Below are 21,680 nucleotides of genomic sequence, written 5' to 3' on the forward strand. Positions count from 1 at the left end.
CTGGTCCCGATCTCCTTTGAGAACATTCTGCACCTTCTCTGAGATATCCTTGATCCTGGCACCAGGAAGGCAACACACCATTCTGATTTTTCGCTGCCGGCCACAGAAACATCTGCCTGTGCATCTGACTAGAGAGTCCCCTATCCCAGTTGATCATTTGGAACCTGACATACCCCTCATTACATTACAGCCATTCTTAGTACCAGAAACATGGCTATTCGTGCTACATTCTCCTCAGCGTTCATCACCCCTACATTTTCCAAAACAGCATACTTGTTTGAGATGTCAATAGCCACAGAAGACTCCTGCACTACCTGCCTTCCCCTCCGACCTTTCCTGGAGTTAACCCATCTTCCTGACTATATCTGTGGCTTTTCTCCCCTCCTATAACTGCCACCCATCACGCCCCCAGCTCCTGTAAATTCCTTATTGCCTCTAACTGCCGCTCCAAACGACCCATGCGAGCCAATAAGGTTTGTAACCAAGACACTTGCTGCAGACATAATCATCAGTAACATGGAAACTCTCTCGAAGCTCGCACATCTGACAGGAAGAACACATCACTCTACCAAAGGTTATCTTTGCTCCTTTACAATCTACAGACCCAGAAAATCATATTGCTCTAAAAGACACTTCTCCAGGCTAACTTACTACATATGGTTTATATTTTTAAAACTTAGTTAAGAGACAGATCTCAATAAGACATAGAATCAAGAAAGAACACACTCTATTCACTATTTTAGATTTACAGCAATTCTATACTTAAAAACTGTGCACTTATCTGTTCCTGTACTGTGAGCTCTCCTCCAAGGCCAGCTGTGAATTTCACTGTTCATAATTTTTCCTAGACGCACTCCATCTCCAGAGATACTTGAACTCAAACAGCAAAGGCAGTAACTGTGCAGATTGATCGCTGTGTCAGGCAGCACTATAGATTTCTTTCTTGGACCAGGTGATCACTGCCTTTATCTGTCTTCCTCCTTTATAAAGTGCTGTTGTTTTGATCTTTTCTCCCCCAATGTTCCAAAATAATGCTACAGAATGTAAAACAATAATTGCTGCTCCTGGAATTTGAGGAAATCACCCCCAACACCTAAAATACCTCAAAAAAGGAGCAACTCTCAACTCATTAAAAATGTGCAATTTCTCAGTGAAAATGTGCTTCTAAAAGTTAGGCCTTTACATATTCAGATATTATTATTATTATTACATAAAAGCTGGAAAATTCAAATGTACTTAGAACACATTTGTAGGTGACTATAATTATACCTTAAACAGTACTCCAAAAGAAAATTACTTTTGTTAAAATTCTTCAACAACCTATTTATGTTGTTTAGGCTTACAACTGAATGAGGCATTATAGAATAATGGAAAGTTGATAAGGCCTATGAAATCACAATGGAGATTAAGTCACTGTTTAGGAGGAAAGAACCAGAAAAAGACAAAGAAATTCATAACCTTGAACTACTTACAAGACTTTCAGGGAAGGCAATCCATGCTTTGTCCTAAAAAGATCTCTTTGTACTGCATACAAATGATTGTTGCTGATATCACTTTAGAAAGAAAGGATGCATTTTAATATGTAGTCTTTGTATCAAATTGATGTTCAATTTGTTTTTATGTTTTAATTAAACTTACATGAGTTCAATTTCTGGAGTAGGCTGGAACATATAATCTGCAATAAACCTAATCTGATTATAAGATAAAAACCTGTGGTATAAAAAAGAAGAAATGAAGGAATATACAGTTCCATAAAACTCAAAAGTTCCAGTGGGCTCTTTCGCTCACTTCATACATACTAAGAACAAAAATATAATTAGAATGTAAACACAAATAGAGTTTGAAGAACGAAAATGGTAAATATCTATTTCTTTTCCAATACGAGCAACCCACAAATTTATAGATAGATGTGTGGTTTAGATAAGTATTACAAACTATGTGGGTAGTACTTGAAGAGCAAAATTACAGAAGCAATTTCATTGATCAAGAATGAATTTATAAATCATGTTATAATTCTTCTGAATTCACTCATCTTTACAAATCAAAAGTGATAAACAAAATTACTGCACATAATCAAGCATAAATTCAATGAGATTATTTTACAAATTTGAAAGTGTCTGGTAACACCTTTGCCTAAGTCAGACAATTGTAGTTTCCACTTCTACTTTAGAGACTTCGGCATAAAATTAGAGCCTGATATTCCATGGAGTACTGAGACAGTGCTGCATTGTCAGAGGTACAGTAATTCAAATGCCATGTGAAGCAAGCAAACTTTCTCAGACAACTAAAGACCCTGTAAGCTCTCAGATGGATATGAAAGATTTAATAATTAACTTCACTAAATTAATTTTAAAAAAGGTAGAAACAGAAAATGGTGGAAACATTCAGTAGGTCTGACAGCATCAGTGGAAGAAGAAACAGAGTTAATGGGCAGAATTGTATTGTCCCGCCTCTGCGCCAGCAGATTTGCAGGCACTTGGATCTATAAAATTCCTTGAGTGGTCTTCCAGCTGCTAACCAGTCTGCAACAAACCTATTTGAAATGTTATAGGATATGGGTAAAGTGGCCTACAATGTCAATTTATATTCACTTTATTGAGGCTTTCCATTCTGCCTCAACTTTGAGCTCAGTGCGAGGGGGTAACAAACAGGAGAACCACAGCAATTAAGCCTAATTATGTCTCTGATGGGAAGCAGCAAACCTTTTCTCATGGGGTCTCTTTCCAGATCTGGACTTCATCCTTCTATGGTCTATGCTCCCCCACCCCTTCTGTCTGGTACACCCCATTGAAGGTACTCCCTCACTCCATCTTAGCCATTCCAACCCGAACCCCCATTCCAACCACTCCCACTGCTTCCTATGCAACCACTTAATACCTGGGACTAGACATCACCCATCATAAAACCCTATAACTACAAGCCCCATCCTACCTAAATGAATAGTTTTAGAATTGCAAAGCAATTTGGATCTTGAGCATCAGAAATAAATGTATTGAGGATCAAAACAGGGAAGCTATGTTGAACTTTATAAAGCTCTGTTGCACCTATTTAGTGTCATCAGGAAAGGTGTGACGACCTTGAGAAGGAGCTTTATTGGAATGGTTCCAGGGATGAGGAAATTTACTGAAAAGGCTAGAATGGAGAAACTGTGGTTATTCTAGCTAAGGAAATTGATGGGAGATCTGATTCAAGTGCACAAGATTGTCACAGATTTAGATGAAGGGACACAAGCTGTGCCTTTTAATTGATAATATCATGACAAGGCAACACAGATTTAAAGATTTGAGGCCTTTAAATGTGGAGGCTGTATTCAGTAGGAGAACAAACTTCTTTACGCAGTGACTTAAACATTAGCTGGAACTTGTTGCCTAAGAAGGCAATAAAAGCAGAGACAATCAATTATTTCAAAATGAACTTTCATGGGCATTTGAAGGAAATACACTTCCAAGGTTATGGGACTGGAGAAGGAAAATAGGTCTGACTCTGTTTCAGAACCTGGCATGAATGATCTTCCATGCCTTTATGCCAATAAGTGATTAGACTAGAATGCAAACAAAATAATCAAGTGGACCTTACTCGCATGTTAAAAATTCAACGATTAAGCTAAATTTAACTGATTAAGTTTACACAGTACCTTCACAGAACTAAAATAAATTTAAAAAATGGAGGAATGTTTTAGTCCAATGCAGCAGTGTAACAACATATGGATACATTTGAAGCAATGAAAAGATAATTCGGCTCTGAAATAGTTATAATTATAATTTCAGCTAAAAAGATGAAATAACCTTGTATGGTTGGGCCGAAGAGCCTGTATCCACACTGTAAGTAATCTAAGAATCTAAGAACCTTTAGTTTTGAATTTCCTTCAATCACAAATAATTGTGCTGAATTAATCAAGATATTTCAAATAGGTGAAGGAGTTGAAACAAGGAAATGTTTTGCCCTAAGTGATTGCTGGGCCCCTTGCTGAGATATTTATATCATCGACAGCCACAGGTGAGGTCGGGAAGACTGGAAGTTGGCTAACATGGAGCCACTATTTAAGAATAATAAGGAAAAGCTAGGAACTATAGACCGGTGAGCCTGATGGGCAAGTTGTTGAAGGGAATCCTGAGGGACAGAATTTACATGTATTTGGAAAGGCAAGGATTGGTTTTTAGATTAGATTAGATTAGATTAGATTCCCAGGTTAGAGACTTTCAACATGGCATTGTGCATGGGAAATCATGTTTCACAAACTTGATTGCATTTTTTGAAGAAGAGGATTGATGAGGGCAGAGTGGTGGGCATGATCTCTATGGACTCCATAAGGCATTCGATGAGGTTCCTCATGGGAGACTGGCAAGCAAAGTTAGATCGCACGGAATACAGGGAGAACTAGCCATTTGGATACAGAAGGTAGATGACAGAGGGTGGTGGTGGAGGCCTGTGACCAGTGGCATGCCACAAGGATCAGTGCTGGGTCCACTGCTTTTCATCATTTATATAAATTTTTTGGATGTGAACATAGTTTGTAAGTTTGCAGATGACACCAAAATTAGAAGCATAGTGGACAGCGAAGGTTACATTAGAGTACAATGGGATCTCGATCAGATGGGCCAATGGGCTGAGGAGTGGCAAATGGAGTTTAATTTCGATAAATTCAGGTCATGCATTTTGGAACGGACTCACACACTTAATGGTAAGGTCTTGAGGAATGTTGCTGAACTTAGAGACCTTGGAGTGCAGGTTCATAGTTTCTTGAAAGTGGAGCCACATGTAAATAGGATAGTGAAGAAGGCGTTTGGTATGCTTGTCTTTATTGGTCAGAGCATTGAGTATAGGGATTGGGAGGTCATATTGTGGCTATACTGAACATTGGTTAGGCCACTTTTGGAATATGTGTGCAATTCTGGTCTCCTTCCTATCGCAAGGATGTTGTGAAACTTGAAAGGGTCCAGAAGATTTACAAGGATGTTGCAGGGTTGGAGGATTTGAGGTATTGGGAGAAGTTGAAGAGGCTGGGGCTGTTTCCTCTACAGCTTCGGAGGCTGAGGGGTGATCTTATAGAGGTTTACAAAATTATGAGGAGCATGGATAGGGGAGTCCAAAACTAGAGGGCATAGGTTTAGGGTGAGAGGGAAAAGATATAAATGGGCCATTAGGGACAAATTTTTCACATAGAGGATGGTGCGTGTGTTTGTGGAATGAGCAGCCTGAAGAGTTGGTGAAGGATGGTACAATTACAGCATCTAAAAGCCATCTGGATGAGTATATAAACAGGAAGGGTTTAGAGGGATATGGGCCAAGTAGTGGAAAATGGGACTAGATTAAGTTAGGATGTCTGGTTGGCATGGACAAGTTGGACCAAAGGGACTGTTTCGGTGTTTTACATCTTCATGACTCTATGACTACTGCAGGGAAGTACAGAACAGGCATTTTCTTAAAATTAGAATTACAGTTAACCTCGCAACTTGGAGTCAGACTGGTTTTATTTTCAAAGTAGGAATTTATAAAATGTCACAGGTTGGGACACAGACAAACTCTAACCTCTACCTACCTCGACACTGTCCTATCTCCCTTGTCCAGTAACTCCCCACATATGTTCGAGACACCACCCACGCCCTCCACCTCCTCCAAGACTTCCGTTTCCCCGGCCCCCAACGCCTCATCTTCACCATGGATATCCAATCCTTCTACACCTCCATTCGCCATGACCAGGGCCTCCAAGCCCTCCATTTTTTCCTCTCCAGACGTCCCCAACAGTACCTTTCCACTGACACTCTCATTCATTTGGCCAAACTGGTCCTCACCCTTAACAATTTCTCCTTTGAATCATCCCACTTTCTCCAGACCAAAGGGGTAGCCATGGGCACACGTATGGGCCCCAGCTATGCCTGTCTCTTTGTCGGCTACGTAGAACAGTTGATCTTCCATAATTACACCAGCACCACTCCCCACCTCTTCCTCCACTACATTGATGACTGCATTGGCGCCACCTCGTGCTCCCGCGAGGAGGTTGAGCAATTCATCAACTTCACCAACACATTCCAACCTGACCTTAAATTTACCTGGACCATCTCTGACACCTCCCTTCCCTTCATGGACCTCTCCATCTCCATTAATGACGACCGACTTGACACTGACATTTTTTACAAACCCACCGACTTTCACAGCTACCTGGATTACACCTCTTCCCACCCTACCTCTTGCAAAAATGCCATCCCGTATTCCCAATTCCTCCGCCATATCTGCTTCCAGGAGGACCAGTTCCACCACAGAACACACCAGATGGCCTCCTTCGTTAAAGACCGCAATTTCCCTTCCCATGTGGTTAAAGGTGCCCTCCAAAGCATCTCGTCCACATCCCGCACCTCCGCCCTCAGACCCCACCCCTCCAACCGAAACAAGGATAGAACACCCCTGGTGCTCACCTTCCACCCTACAAACCTTTGCATAAATCAAATCATCCGCCAACATTTCTGCCACCTCCAAAAATACCCCACCATCAGGGATACATTTCCCTCCCCACCCCTTTCCGCCTTCCACAAAGACCGTTCCTTCCATGACTACCTGGTCAGGTCCATGCCCCCCTACAACCCACCCTCCCATCCTGCCACTTTCCCCTGCCACCGCAGGAACTGTAAAACCTGTGCCCACACCATCTCCCTCACCTCTATCCAAGGCCCTAATGGAGCCTTCCACATCCATCAAAGTTTTACCTGCACATCCACTAATATCATTTATTGTATCCGTTGCTCCCGATGCGGTCTCCTCTACATTGGGGAGACTGGGCGCATCCTAGCAGTGCACTTTAGGGAACATCTCCGGGACACCCGCACCAATCAACCACACCGCCCCGTGGCCCAACATTTCAACTCCCCTTCCCACTCTGCCGAGGACATGGAGGTCCTGGGCCTCCTTCACCACCGCTCCCTCACCACCAGACGCCTGGAGGAAGAACATCTCATCTTCCGCCTCAGAACACTTCAATCCCAGAGCATCAATGTGGACTTCAGCAGTTTCCTCACTTCCCCTTCCCGCACCTCACCCTAGTTCCAAACTTCCAGCTCAGCACTGTCCCCATGACCTGTCCTACCTGCCTATCTTATTTTCCACCTATCCACTCCACCTTCCCCCGACCTAACACCTTCATCCCCTCCCCCACTCACCTATTGTACTCTATGCTACTTTCTCCCCACCCCCACCCTCCTCTAGCTTATCTCTTCATGCTTCAGGCACTCTGCCTTTATTCCCGATGAAGGGCTTTTGCCCGAAACATCAATTTTGCTGCTCCTCAGATGCTGCCTGAACTCTTCCAGCACCACTAATCCAGAATCTGGTTTCCAGCATCTGCAGTCATTGTTTTTACCTAACCTCATACATTTAACATGTTATCTGTCACCTTTCTGTTATATACTGATAAAACCTTTGGTTATCTCAGGGCAGTGAAATGAACGATCTGGGATTTACATATTAATAATTAAAACCTGTATCCCCATTCTAAGTGATTAAAGGCTTAACAGCCATCTAGGTTTGTCGAAGACATTGCATCAGTTGTATGACACTTTGATCTTTTACTTATAAATACTGTGTCCTATGTATCCTGCCCCATTAGCTACCTGAAGGAGCAGCACTCCAAAAGCTTGTATTTTCAAATAAACCTGTTGGACTATAGCCTGGTGTCATGTGATTTTCAACATTGTCCAGCACCAGCACCTCCACATCAATAACTATTCACATTCTTGTGGTCCATCTTCATTGCTTAGGAGAAAACACTCTCCTGAATTCTTAGACTCGCATTCCAACATTTAAGCATAAACACAACTCCAGCTTTTCTTTTATCAACTGGCTTTCAAAACCAGTTGTGCCTCTAAATTTATTCCCTTGCTCTAATCTATCACAGTTGCAAAGCAAGTTGCCTTTTACAAGGTCACTCATGGCAGACTGGTACGAAAGGTGAAGTCACATGGTATCGGGGTGAGCTGACAAGAGAGATAGATACAGAACTGGCTTAGTCATAGGAGACAGAGGGCAGTGGTGAAGGGATGATTTTCAGAATGGAGGATTGTGACGAGTGGTATTCCACAGAGATCAGTGCTGGAACCTCTGCTGTTCATGATCTACACGAATGATTGATTGATTGATTGATGGATCTTATTTATTGTCAAATGTACCTACGTACAGTGAAATGCTGTACAGGTAGATAATGGTAAGCAAGGTCATACAGATCATAGAGTGAAAATAAAACTTGGACAAAGGCATACAGCTTACATCGCACATGGTCTGCACTAGACGATATCAACATTAGCAAGAGCAACATTATCTGAAGCTAGACAGTCCATTCATCAGTCTAACGTTGGCAGGGAAGAAGCTGTTTTTGAGCCCTGCTGGTTTGTGAGTTCAAGTTTTTGTATCTTCTGCTTGACGGAAGGAAAGGAAAACATAGCTGGTCTAATTAGTAAGTTTGCAGATTATACAAAGATTGGTGGAGTTGCGGATAGTGAGAAGAATTATCAAAAGATTGATCAAAAGATACAACAGGATACAGATCAATTGGAGGCTTGGACAGAAAAATGGCGGGTGGAGTTTAATCCAGACAAATATGAGGTGAAGCATTTCAGAAGGTCAAGTAAGGGTGGAAATTATACAGTGAGTAGCAGAAGCCTTAGGGGTATTGATATGTAAAAGGACCTGGGTGTGCAGGTGCATAGATCACTGAAGGTAGTAGTGTCAGTGAATAAGGTAGTAAATAAAGCCTATGATATGCTTGCCTTCATTAGAAGGGGCATTGAGAATAAGGATAAACAAGTTATGCAGCAGCTTTACAGAACTTTAGTTAGCCATAATAGGAATATCACAAATAGTTCTAGTCACCACACTACCAGAAGGATTTAGATGCTTTGGAGAAAGTACAGAAAAGGTTTACCAGGATGTTGCCTGATATGGGGGGTTTTAGCTGTGAAGAAAGGTTGGAGAGACTGGGTTGTTTTCACTGGAGCATAGGAGATTGAGGGGCAACTTGACAGAGTTAATAAGATTGTGAATGGCATGTACAGAGTGGTAAGTATGAGACTTTTTCTCAGGGTGGAAGGGTTAAACACAGATCCAAAGTGCAAGGGAGAAAGTTTAAAAGAGATATACTAAGCAAGTTTTTCATACAAAGAGTCTTGGAACGCATTGCCAGAGGAGGTGATGGAAGCTGACACAATAGCAGCATTCAAGAAAGATAGAAGATAGAGGTTGGTGATGGAGGGTTGTTTTTCAAACTGGAGGCCTGTGCACAGTGGTGTTCCACAAGGATCAGTACTTGGTCCACTACAGTTTGTCATTTACGTAAATTATTTAGATATGAACATAGGAGGTATAGTTAGTAAATTGCAGATGACACCAAAATTGGAAGTGTAGTGGACAGGAAAGAAGGTTACCTCAGAGTACAACGGGATCTCGATCAGATTGGCCTATGGGATAAGGAGTTGCAGATGCAGTTTAATTTAGATAAATGTCAAGTATTACATTTTGGAAAAACAAATCAGAGCAGGACTTATACACTTAATGGTAAGGTCCTAAGAAGTGTTGCTGAACAAAGAGACCTTAGAGTCCAGGTTCATATTTCCTTGAAAGTAGAGTCACAGGTAGATAGGATGGTGAAGAAGGCGGTTGGTATACTTTCCTTTATTATTCAGAGCATTGAGGATAGGGGTTGGGAGGTCATGTTGTGGCTTTACAGGCCATTGATTAGGCCACTGTTGAAATATTGCATGTAATTCTGGTCTCCTTCCTATCGCAAGGGTGTTGTGAAACTTGAAAGGGTTCAGAAAAGATTTACAAGGATCTTGCTAGGGTTGGAAGATATGAGCTATAGGGAGACGCTGAATAGAATGGGGCTGTTTTCCCTGGAGCGTCAGAGACTGAGAGGTGATCTTATAGAGATTTATAAAATCATGAGGGACGGGGATAGGATAAATAAATAAATAAATCTTTTCCCTGGGGTGGACAGTCTAGAACCAGAGGGCATAGGTTTAGGGTAAGAGGGGAAAGATATAAAAAGGACCTAAGGGGCAACATTTTTCATGCAGAGGGTGGTGCATCTATGGAATGAGCTGCCAGAAGAAGTGGTGCAGGCTGGTACAATTACAGCATTTAAAAGACATCTGAATGGATGTATGAACTGGAAAGGTTTACAGGGATATGGGCCGGGTGCTGGCAAATGGGACTAGATTAGGTTAGGATAACTGGTTGGCACAGATGAGTTGGTCTGAAGGGTCTGTTTCCGTGCTGTACATTTCTACCACTCTATAACTCTAAATGGAATGGACATGGCCAATGGTGGGAGCAGTGACAGCGCGGACCAGGGGCCTGTCAGAAAGGTAAATTTCCCTCTTAAATACTTACCTCGTGAATCAGCGACCTCCATTTGCAGCAGCAGGAGCAGTGTGAGCGTGGACATGGGGGCTGCCGGGAAGGCACATTTTCCTTTTAAAGACTTACCTTGAGGTTAGACAGAGCAAAGGCTCATCAGGAGTGGACACAGACACAGGGATTGTTTGGCACATGAGCTAATGTATTTGGGCTGTGGCTAAACCTGAGACACTACATTTGCAGTGTCTCCCATCCATTCCCTTCCCCTAATCAAAAACAAAGACCGTGTGTGGAGGCTTGGTAAGGAAAGGCTCTTTTTTACATTTATTCAATCTCTCTTGGCAATTTTGAGCAGAGAGGATGGAGTCTAGGGCAGCTGCATGCTCCATTTGCAGGATGTGGGAGGTAAGGCTCACCACTGATGTCTTCGACTGTGAGAAGTGCTGTCAGTTCCAGCTCCTCACAGACCACATTAGGGAACTGGAGCTGGAGCTGGATGAACTTCAGATCATTGGGGAGACTGACGGAGTGATACAGAGGAGTTGTAGGGAGGTAGTCACACCTAAGTTACAGGATAAAGGTAGCTGGGTTACTGTTAGGAGAGGGAAAATGAATAGGCAAACAGTGCAGAGACCCCCTCTGGCTGTTCCCCTCAATAATAAGTATACCATTTTGGGTACTATTGGTGGGGAGTGACCTATCAGGGGAAAGTCACAACAGCCAGGTTTCTGGCATTGAGACTGAACCTGTGACTCAGAAGGGGAAGGGTGGAGAATAGAAGAGCAATAGTGATAGGTGATTCAATGGTGATAGGAACACACAGGGGATTCTATTGTCACCTTGTGGTATGTTGTCTCCTGGTTGCCAGGGTCAGGGATGTCTCTGATCGAGTCTACAGAATTCTTAAGGGTGAGAGAGAGCAGCCAGAAGTCATGGTCCATATCGGTACCAATGACATAGGTAGGGAATGGGATGAGGACCTGAACACAGAATGTACTGAGTTGGGTTGGTAGCTAGGAGGCAGGACGAGCAGAGCAGGACTCTCAGGATTGCATCCTTCTTCAAAAAACTCAAGTTTATGAGACATGACTTTGCAAGTACAAAGCCATGTTGACTATCCCTCATCAGCCCTTGTATTTCCAAATGCATGTCAATCCTGTCCCTCAGGATTCCCACAATACTCTGGATAATCAAAAGGTCTACATAATCAATCAATGTAAAAATACACACAAAGTAACAGAAACATCATATTGGGGATATAAACATCACTGTTATCCATTATTTATAGCACTAATCACTTAAATAGAAACACAACTTTGCCTGAAGTAAGACTTACCAGCAGAGAGCCTTCTCACTCACATCTTTAACTGACTATTCAGACATCATGGCAGATTGTGGTATTTGAGGAGAAAGTAGCTTGAAATTGAAACAACTATTGATATTTCATGCGGCCATTCAATTGAACAAATAAATTTATATTGAAATGAATAAATTTTTAAAACTATAATAATTGGTCAGAATAACATTGTCAACTTGGCTGTATTTGAAGTACATAATTTTTGTCCATTTATCGAGATTACCAGTTCATAAGGTGCCAGTCGAAACAAGGTTTGTTGTACATCTTTCTGCATAATCCCCACATCCTTTTAATCCCTTCATTTCCAAACTTTTATTGATCTCTGATGTGAATACATTTGACAACTGATCACCAAAAGTTCACTGGAGTAGAGAAGTCCAGAGAGTCACAACTATTTGAATGAAGAATTTGCTTGGCATCTCCATCCTCAATGACTGACCACTTATTCTAAGACTTTGATCCCTAATTCTAGCTTTCTCAGCCAGGAGAAAACGTCCAAAGAGTTTAACCTATCAAGCCACTTCAGAATCTTATGTTTTAAGTTCACTTCCAACTCCTCCAAACTCTTGGGGACACAGTCTACTCCATGGCTGTTTTTGATTTGATTTGATTTATTATTGTCACAAGCACTGAAATACAGTGAAAAGTATTGCTTTGTATGCTAACCAGACAAATCATACTTTACATACGTGTGTCACAGTAATAGAACAGAATTCAGAATATAATGCTACAGCTACAGAGAAGGAGAAGAAAAAGATCACCTCCAATATATGAGAGATCCTTTCATAGCTCTAATGACAGCAGGGAAGGTGTTCTTAAATCTACTGATACATGTTTTCAAACTTCTGTAAATTCTGAAAAGGTTGGAAGATAATATAATTGGGGTGGGAGGGGTCTTTTATTATATTTTCCCAAGGCAATGGGAAGTGTAGACAAAGTCAATGGAAGAAAGACTGGTTTTCTTGTTGAACCGGGCTGTGTTAACAATTCTAATTTCTTGCAGTCTTGGGCAGAACTGTTGCCATACTAAGCTGTGATGCATCTCGACAGAATGCTTTCCATGGCACATTTATAAAAATTGGTAAGAGTCATTGGTGGATAAGCCAAATTTCCTTAGCTTTCTGAGAAGGAGAGGCACTGGCATGCTTTCTTGACTGTAGCGTCAATGTGGATGGACCAGAATATATTGTTAGTGATACTTACTTCTAAGAATCTGCAGCTCTCGGTCACCTCCACCTTAGTGTCATTGATACAGACAGGGGCATGTCCTCCACTCTGCTTCCTGAAGTCAATTACCAGCTGCTTCACTTTCCTGGCATTGAGGGAGATATTGTTGTCTTTACAATATGCCACTAAGCTGTCTATCTTCCTGTCTCCAGTGCTCTCTGGGAGAAGACAATTTCAGAGACACACAACCCACAAAAACTGTCATCCTCCACACCTAACAGAAATATATAAAGGGCTGATCTGATCTTTAAGTGAAGATACAAGTGGCCTAACCAATGTCCTGTACAGCTGCAACATGACCTCCGAACTCCTATACTCAGTGCTCTGTCCAATAAAGGAAAGCAAACTAAATGCCTTCTTCACTATCCTATCTACTTACTACTCCATTTTCAAGGAAGTACGAACCTGCACTCCAAGGTCTCTTTGTTCAACAACATTCCCCAGGACCTTACCATTAAGTGTATAAGTCCTGCTCTAATTTGCCTTTCCAAAATGCAGCTCCTGACATTTATTTAAATTAAACTTCACCTGCCACTCCGCAGCCCACTGGCCCATCTGATCAAGATCCTGTTGTATTCTAAGGTAACCTTCTTTGCTGTTGACTATACCTCCAATTTTAGTGTCATCTGCAAATTTATGAACCATATCTTCTATGTCCACATCCAAATCATTTATATAAATGACAAAAAGCAGTGGACCCAGCACCGATCCTTGTGACACACTACTTCACTTAAAGATCAGCAAGGCCACCTATGTGTGGAACCGCAGGAGATGGGTGAGATACTAAATGAGTATATGCATCAATGTTTACTGTGGAGAAGGATATGGGCGATATAGAATGTGGGGAAATAAATAGCAAAATCTTGAAAAATGACCATATTATGGCCAAGGAAGTGCTGGACAGCTTAAAATGAATTAAGTTGGATAAAACCCCGGGACAGATCAGGTGTACATGAGAAGCTAGGGAAGTGATTACTAGACCTTTTGCTGAGATATTTGTATCATTGATAGCCACAAGAGGTGCCAGAAGAGCCAACGTGGTGGCACTATATAAGAAAGGTGGTAAGGATAGACAGGGAACTATAGACCGGTGAGCCTGATATTAGTGGTGGGCAAGTTGTTGGAGGGAATCCTGAGGGACAAGATTTCCATGTATCTGGAAAGTCAAGGACCGATTAGGAATAGTCAACATGGCTTTGTGGGTGGGAAGTCGTGAATCCCTAAGTTCATTGAGTTCTTTGAAGAAATAACGAAGAGGACTAATGAAGGCAGAGCAGTGGACATGCTCTATAATGGACTTCAGTAAGGCATTCAACAAGGTTCCTCATGGTAGACTGCTGAGCAAGGATAGAGCTCATTTGGATACAGAATTGGCTCAAAGAAAGAAGACAGACGTGGTGGTGAAGGGTTGTTTTTCAGCCTGGAGGCCTGTGACCAGAGCAGTTAAGTAAATAAGTTAATTCAGTAGAAATGTTTAGTTTGTGCAACTTCAATACTAAGAGTATTTGGTAAGAGATCGAAGGGTTATTATAATCTGAGAAAGTTTAAGTTTTCAGTTTTATATTCACGTTAGAAAACTCCACGGTGCACAGGGAAAAGACTGGATAGAATCAGTTAAGCAGAACTTAATTTTTTGATACAGAGGGATGACTTCTCTGAATTTGACAAATGAATATTTTCAAAAAATTGATTGAAACTTTGTTTTACTTAGTGTTTGAGATCTTTCTATGTTCCATATTAGATAGCTTGGGTTTTATTCATTTCTTCACTCTGTAATGAATTTCTGCAGTGTTGCTAGAGAAACTCTGCAATTTCATATGACTACTTCAGTGAATTACCACCATGTCAATTATAGTAGATTGTGCTTTTTTTTAAATCAGGACATATTTCATTCTCGGATCTGATTTATCCAATAATATCATCAGCTGGAATCATAATACAAAATGCATTGGAGCTAATCAAAAATAGCCCTTCAATAAGTTCTAAATCTACAAACTCTACTGCGTAAAAGAAGAATGGCAGCAGATACATAGAAAGAACCCCAACTGCAAGATACCCCCCACCCCAAACCATTCACAATTCTGACTTGGAAAATAGTCACAAACTCCTTTCATTGTGTCAAAACTCTGGAACCTTCTAACAGCACTCTGGGCTTACTAACAATACATGAACTACAGCAGTTCAAAAAGGCAGCTCGGTCATTTCTTTTCAGTAAGTGCTAGCCTTGCCAATAATATTTATAGCTCATGAGAGAATAATAGAAATAATATTGATTTCTTGTGGTACATTTTGAGAGATTGCCTGCCACCCTAAAAATGACCTGCTAATTTCTATTCAACTTTCTGTCAATTAATCAATCCATAAATCATGTTAATATATTTCTGCCATTCTTATGAACCCTAATTTTGTCTAATATACTCCTGTGCCACACTTAATCAAACAGTTATTGAAAATTCAAATACATTACATCCACTGCTGCCCTCTTATTCCATGCCCCTCAACACTTTATAAACCTCTATAAGGTCACCCTCGGCCTCCAATGCTCCAGGGAAAACAGCCCCAGCCTCTCCTTACAGTACAGCTCAAACCCTCCAAAGGTGGTAACTTCCTTGTAAATCTTTTCTGAACCCTTTCAAGTTTCACAACATCATTGCGATAGGAATATTGAATACAATATTCCAAAACTGGCCTAACCAATTACCTGTACAGCTGCAACATCACCTCCAACTCTTACACTCTGACCAATAAAGCAAAGTATACTAAACGCCTTCTTTATTACCCTATCTACCTGCGACTCCACTTTCAAGGAACAATGAACTTGCACTCCAAAGACTCTTTGTTCAGCAACACTCTCCAGGACCTTACCATTAACAGTATAAATCCTGCCCTGATTTGCCTTTCCAAAATGCAACACCTGACATTTAACTAAATTAAACTCCACCTGCCACTTCTCTACCCATTGGCCATCTGATCAAGATCCTGTTGTACTCTGAGTTAACCTTCTTCATTATGCACTACACCTCCAATTTTGGTGTCATCTGCACACTTACTTACTGTTCCTTCTATGTTCACACCCAAGTCAGTTATATAAATGACATAACAGGATTTGTTAAATATGATTTCTTTTTCACAAATCCATGTGGACTCTTATGATTTCTCAAGTGTCCTGTTAACTATACTGCTGACAATAGATTCCAGTGTTTCTCCAGTGCTGATGTTCAGCTAATTGGTCTGTCGTTTTGTTTTCTCTCTCCCCTCTTTATCAAATAGAGGCCTACATTTGTCACCTACAAATCCACATTCTTGGGTTTAAAATCTAGGGAATTGAGTAATATTAAAAACAATAATTCATTTTCATTGTCGCAAACTTCACAGCGTCAATCATCAGGTTCATTGTCTTTTAGCCTCATTAATTCTCCAGTACCATACTTTCACTGATATCCTCAAGTTTCTCAATTACATGAGACCCTTGGTTTCCCATTTTTCTGGCATTTGTTTTTTGTGTCTTTTAATGTGGAGCCAGTTTGAGTATTTGTATAATTATAATTATAATTTGTATAATCTCTATCATTTTCTTATTCCCAATTATCATTTCCCTTGTCTCTGCTTCTAAAGAACCCACATTTACTCCACTGAATCTGTCCTATGTATCTATACTAACCCATGGAAGCATTTTTAATTTGTTTTATAAGGAACAAAGAACAGTACAGCACAAGACCACACCCTTCAGCCAACCAAGACCATGCTGAAACATGACGCCTTTCTAAACTAAAAATCTTCAGCTGTTAAATAACCCATATCCCTCTATTCCCTACTGATTCATGTATGTCAAGATAGCTCTTAAATTTTGCTATTATATCTGCTTCTCCTCTGGCAGTGCATTCAAGACATTTTCCATCCTCTGTGTTACACGCCTCTCACGTTGCATTAAACTTTCCTTCTTTTACTTGAAACCAATGCCCCCTAGTAATTGGCAATTCTACCCTAGGAAAAAGACTCAGACTATCCATTCTATCCATTCCTCTTATAATTTTGTGAACTTTATAATTTTTGTAATCAGGTCGCCCATCAGTTTCTGACATTCAGGTGAAAACAAACCAATATCTCCTCGTGGCTAACACCCACATATCAAACTAGGCAACATCCTGGTAAACCTTTATCTGTAATTTATCTAAAGTCTCCTCATCAGAACTGCACACCATTTTCTAAATGTAGCCAAAGTAAAGTTCAATATAGCTGCAAAATTATTTTCCAATTTTTATACTCTATGCCCAACCGATGAAGGCGAGTACACCATATGTCTTCTTGACCACCTTATCCACTTGTGTTGCTATTATCACAGAACTGTGGATCTGTACATCTAGATCTTTCTGTATGTTAATGCTAACAAAGGGTTCAGTTCAAAGGGTTCAATTTACTGTACATAGCCCTCCTGCATTATACTATCCAAAATATAACACCTTGCATCTGTCCAGAATAAATTCAACCTGCCATTTCTCCGCTGAAGTCTCAAGCTTATCTACACCCTGCTGTAACTCTAGCAATCTTCTTCACTATCCCCAGCTTTTCCAATCTTTGTGTTGTCTGCAAACTTACTAATCAGACCACATACAATCCCCTTATATATTACAAACAACAGGGTTCCCAGCACTGAACGCTGTGGAACACCACTGGTCACAGATCCCCAGTCACAAAAACATCTTTCTATTGCTATTCTCTGTCCTCTATGACCAAGCCAGTTCTATATTTTTTAGATTAGATTAGATTTACAGTGTGGAAACAGGCTCTTCGGCCCAACAAGTCCACACCGACCCGCCGAAGCGTAACCCACCCATACCCCTACATTACCCCTTACCTAACACTACGGGCAATTTAGCTTGGCCAATTCACCTGACCCGCACATCTTTGGACTGTGGGAGGAAACCGGAGCACCCGGAGGAAACCCACGCAGACACGGGGAGAACGTGCAAACTCCACACAGTCAGTCGCCTGAGTCGGGAATTGAACCCGGGTCTACAGGCGCTGTGAGGCAGCAGTGCTAACCACTGTGCCACCGTGCCACCCATATCCATCATACCAGCTCATCGCAGATTCCATATTACCTTTTGAATCAGCCTGCCATGAGGGACCTTGTGAAAGACGTTGCCAAAGACAATATCCACTACACAATCCTTATCAATCATGTTTGTCACTTCCTCAATAAACTCAACCAAGTTGGTGAGACGCGACCTCCTGTCTCCCCACACAAACATGTTGCCTATTGCTAATAAGTCCACACAAAGATCAGCAGGTGCTGAAAATCAGAAATGAAAACAGAAATTGCTGAGAAAACTCAGCAGGTCTGACAGCATCTGTGCAGAGAAAACAAAGTTAACATTTCGGGTCCTAGAAAAACAATACCCACCTCTCTAGACTCACCATCCACCATAATGACTGTATGGTACTATATCTCTACTTAGTTTACTATCAAATGTTATTTTCTCTCTCTTTATCATTATTTTGGTCATCCTTTGATAAAATCTAAAAACCCTCAATCTTCAGGGTTTATATTCTTTTTGGCAATATCCTAAGACCTAATTTGCAATGAACACTCACCTGAAATTCTCATTATTCACGGTTGAACTACATTACTGTCACTTTTTTGTAAATTCCTTAAATGGATAAATGATTGCTGCAAATTAGGAATTAAGTCTTGAAATATTTGCCATTCCTTGTCTAATATCATTCCCAATCTAATTTCCTGATGAAGGGCTTATGCCCGAAACATCGAATTTCCTGTTCCTTGAATGCTGCCTGACCTGCTGCGCTTTTCCAGCAACACATTTTCAGCCCCAATCTAATTTAGCAAATTTATCCCTCACACCTTTTTTTTTCTACTTTGTCGAGTTTAAGACTCCAGTTTTGGATTTAACAATATCAATCCCATATGGATTTGAATTTTATCACATTATGATAACTTTTCCCAGAATCCTGTCTCATTTCAAAATACGCGATCCAAACTATCCTGCTTCTAATTGATTACATACAGACATACACATACAAGCATATTCTTTATGAGCTAGAATGAGTCTCTCGACTGCTTGTGTCTTCTATGTCATTCAATTAGATTGTGGCTAATCTGATTACTCCATAATCCCATCTACTGCTGATCATCTTTCACCCTCTGACATATCAAGGATCTATCTATCTGCAAATGCTGATCTGGGAAAAAAAAACCCTGAATATATTACATGCTCTCACCTCTCACACTATTACCACAATTTTGCTTTGCCAAAATCGGATTCCCCCATGAATCCCTAAGTACATTACCCTTAGTACAACAATAGTTAAGACAAAAAACATTCATGCTCTTAAGGGGATGCTAGAAGAACATAAATGAGAAACAAATGGCAGGTTATATTAATAGTATTGCCAAAGAGGTGGCAGAGGAGGTGAATAAAGAAAGGGTATGTGTGAGGCACATGTGGAGCACATCACTGAGAAGAGCCACTTAGGTGGAATAGCCAGTTTCTGTATTCCACATTCTATAAAATCTCTATAAATCACAAAATGCTATATTTCACTACATACAGTGATCTTGTTCTTAAAAAAATTGAAAAAATTTTGAGAAAATTTTGTTTCTTCATTCACACATTCTTGACAATTCTATTTTTCGTGAATTGTACAAAGACATAATTTTCACATGCTGGCAACTAAGAAAGTTTATTTAATCCTTAACTGCTATTGTCAGCATCAAGAATAACCAGGTGTTTCCCATAAACTGCTTCAACAATGTACCTTACTTATGGCCACTCATATCTATTGCTGCAATGTGAATTTTCTATTTCTTGTCCCAGTTATCATAGTGACATCTTCGTCAAGACTATTTCATTTAATGTCAATTAGCTTTCTGCTATGGATAGTTTTGGCCCATCAAATTATGTTTACTAGTAACTTAAATGGAACTTGACAAATGTTATAATCTCTTGTTACTGCTCATAATGAACTTCCTACTAATTTTACATGGGAAATTCTCTTTATATTTACCCCAAGTCAACCTGCACTGGATTTAGATTAGATTAGATTACTTACAGTGTGGAAACAGGCCCTTCGGCCCAACAAGTCCACACCGACCCACCGAAGCGCAACCCACCCATACCCCTACATTTACCCCTTACCTAACACTACGGGCAATTGAGCATGGCCAATTCACCTGACCTGCACATCTTTGGACTGTGGGAGGAAACCGGAGCACCCGGAGGAAACCCACGCAGACACAGGGAGAACGTGCAAACTCCACACAGTCAGTCGCCTGAGTCGGGAATTGAACCCGGGTCTCAGGCGCTGTGAGGCAGCAGTGCTAACCACTGTGCCACCATGCCGCCCCTGTCACAGAGGTGAAGCTTCTACAATATCAAACCACCAAAGCTCATCAATTCTTTTATTACTATTGGAGAGATTTTATCAACTATTTTCATTTTACTGCTTACAACATTTTAGTTTTATGCAATCGCCTTCAACTAGGAAATCAGCAACTTCATATAGCACTTACTCAAGCACTGTTCATTAGCAGGTTTTAATGAAGTTATTTATTCCACTAACCCCACCCAATATAAGGTTCAACAATCTATAACTCAAGACATTTAATAAACAGATTTAAACAACACACAGAGCTGAGAACCAAAAACCAAAATATCAAAGCAGCAAGTAAAGTTCGAAACTTACAAGTATTTCAAATGTGAGAGACCTTCAAAAGTTTCTGGAATCAAATCCGTTATACGATTTCCCTTTAAATTTCTGCAAGTTAATACATTTTACAATGAGCATCGTTCTGTCTATCAGCATGCTTTTTTTTTAAAGTCAGATAACAAATTACCAAAACTCATGTGAAACAGTAAGAATTTTATATTAATTTTTAGTTCTAAAAAACGAGTCATTACCAAAGCTTGCAGCATGTAAGGGCAATGATACACAGCCAAAACACTTTGAAATGCTTTCAGACTACTTTTATTAAAAATAAGCCTGGTATTTACTCCTCGGTCTGAAAAGACCAACAATGAAAACTTAATCATAGACACTCCTTGATCTAAAGATATATATTACCTCAGATTCATATGTAAATAGGGTTTCTGCCAATTATCTGTCAAAGTTACATTACCTGACTGGGAAAACACAAAGGAAATTCTCATACAGATTTTGCATTGAAATTTTGCAGAGCTTAAACAATTTTTGCCAGAATCAGATGCCTTCTCCTTTGGGAAAAGATCAGTGGAATGTTAAGGACTATGGCCCAGACTTCACATTCAGCAGAAACAAAATCTGAAATTGCTGGAAAAGCTCAGCAAGTCTGGCAGCTTTTGTGGAGAGAAATCAGTTACTGTTTTGGTTGAGTGATCCTTCTGCAGTTCTGAGGAAGGTTCACTGACCCCAAAACATTAACTCTGATTTCTCTCCATAGATGCTGCCAAACCTACTGAGCTTTTCCAGCAGTTTCTGTTTTGGTTTCTGGTTTAGAGCATCCACAGTTCTTTTGGTTTTCATATTCAGCAGAAATGTCTAGCAAACCTTTTGATTCAAGAGACAACTATGCATGAGTAACAATGCTGGCCCAGCAGCAGCAGCCACATCCAAAGAACGAATAAAGAAAATTGAAAGTGGTCACCACTAATTTTAAAGAAAGCTGTCTACGAAGATCTTGTGATCTCTGTGATGTGAATTTCAACTTTCCAGATGTTAATTTCATAAAATCTTATTTTTTCAAAATATGCACTAAGAC

The 21,680-nt window shown here is 40.5% G+C and overlaps 1 protein-coding gene across 1 annotated transcript in view; it reads right to left on the reverse strand.

The window, feature by feature from the left end:
* Nucleotides 1–20,625: 20,625 nt before the first annotated feature.
* The window catches only part of LOC132816229 (uncharacterized), a 45,783-nt gene continuing 44,728 nt past the window's right edge, over nt 20,626–21,680 (reverse strand). The window contains exon 3 of the mRNA XM_060825724.1: nt 20,626–20,701. Within this exon, the coding sequence (XP_060681707.1) occupies nt 20,626–20,701 (76 nt within the window). The remainder of the gene's footprint in view (nt 20,702–21,680) is intronic.

The sequence above is a fragment of the Hemiscyllium ocellatum genome, chromosome 5, assembly GCF_020745735.1.
Source record: "Hemiscyllium ocellatum isolate sHemOce1 chromosome 5, sHemOce1.pat.X.cur, whole genome shotgun sequence".
NCBI lineage: Eukaryota > Metazoa > Chordata > Chondrichthyes > Orectolobiformes > Hemiscylliidae > Hemiscyllium > Hemiscyllium ocellatum.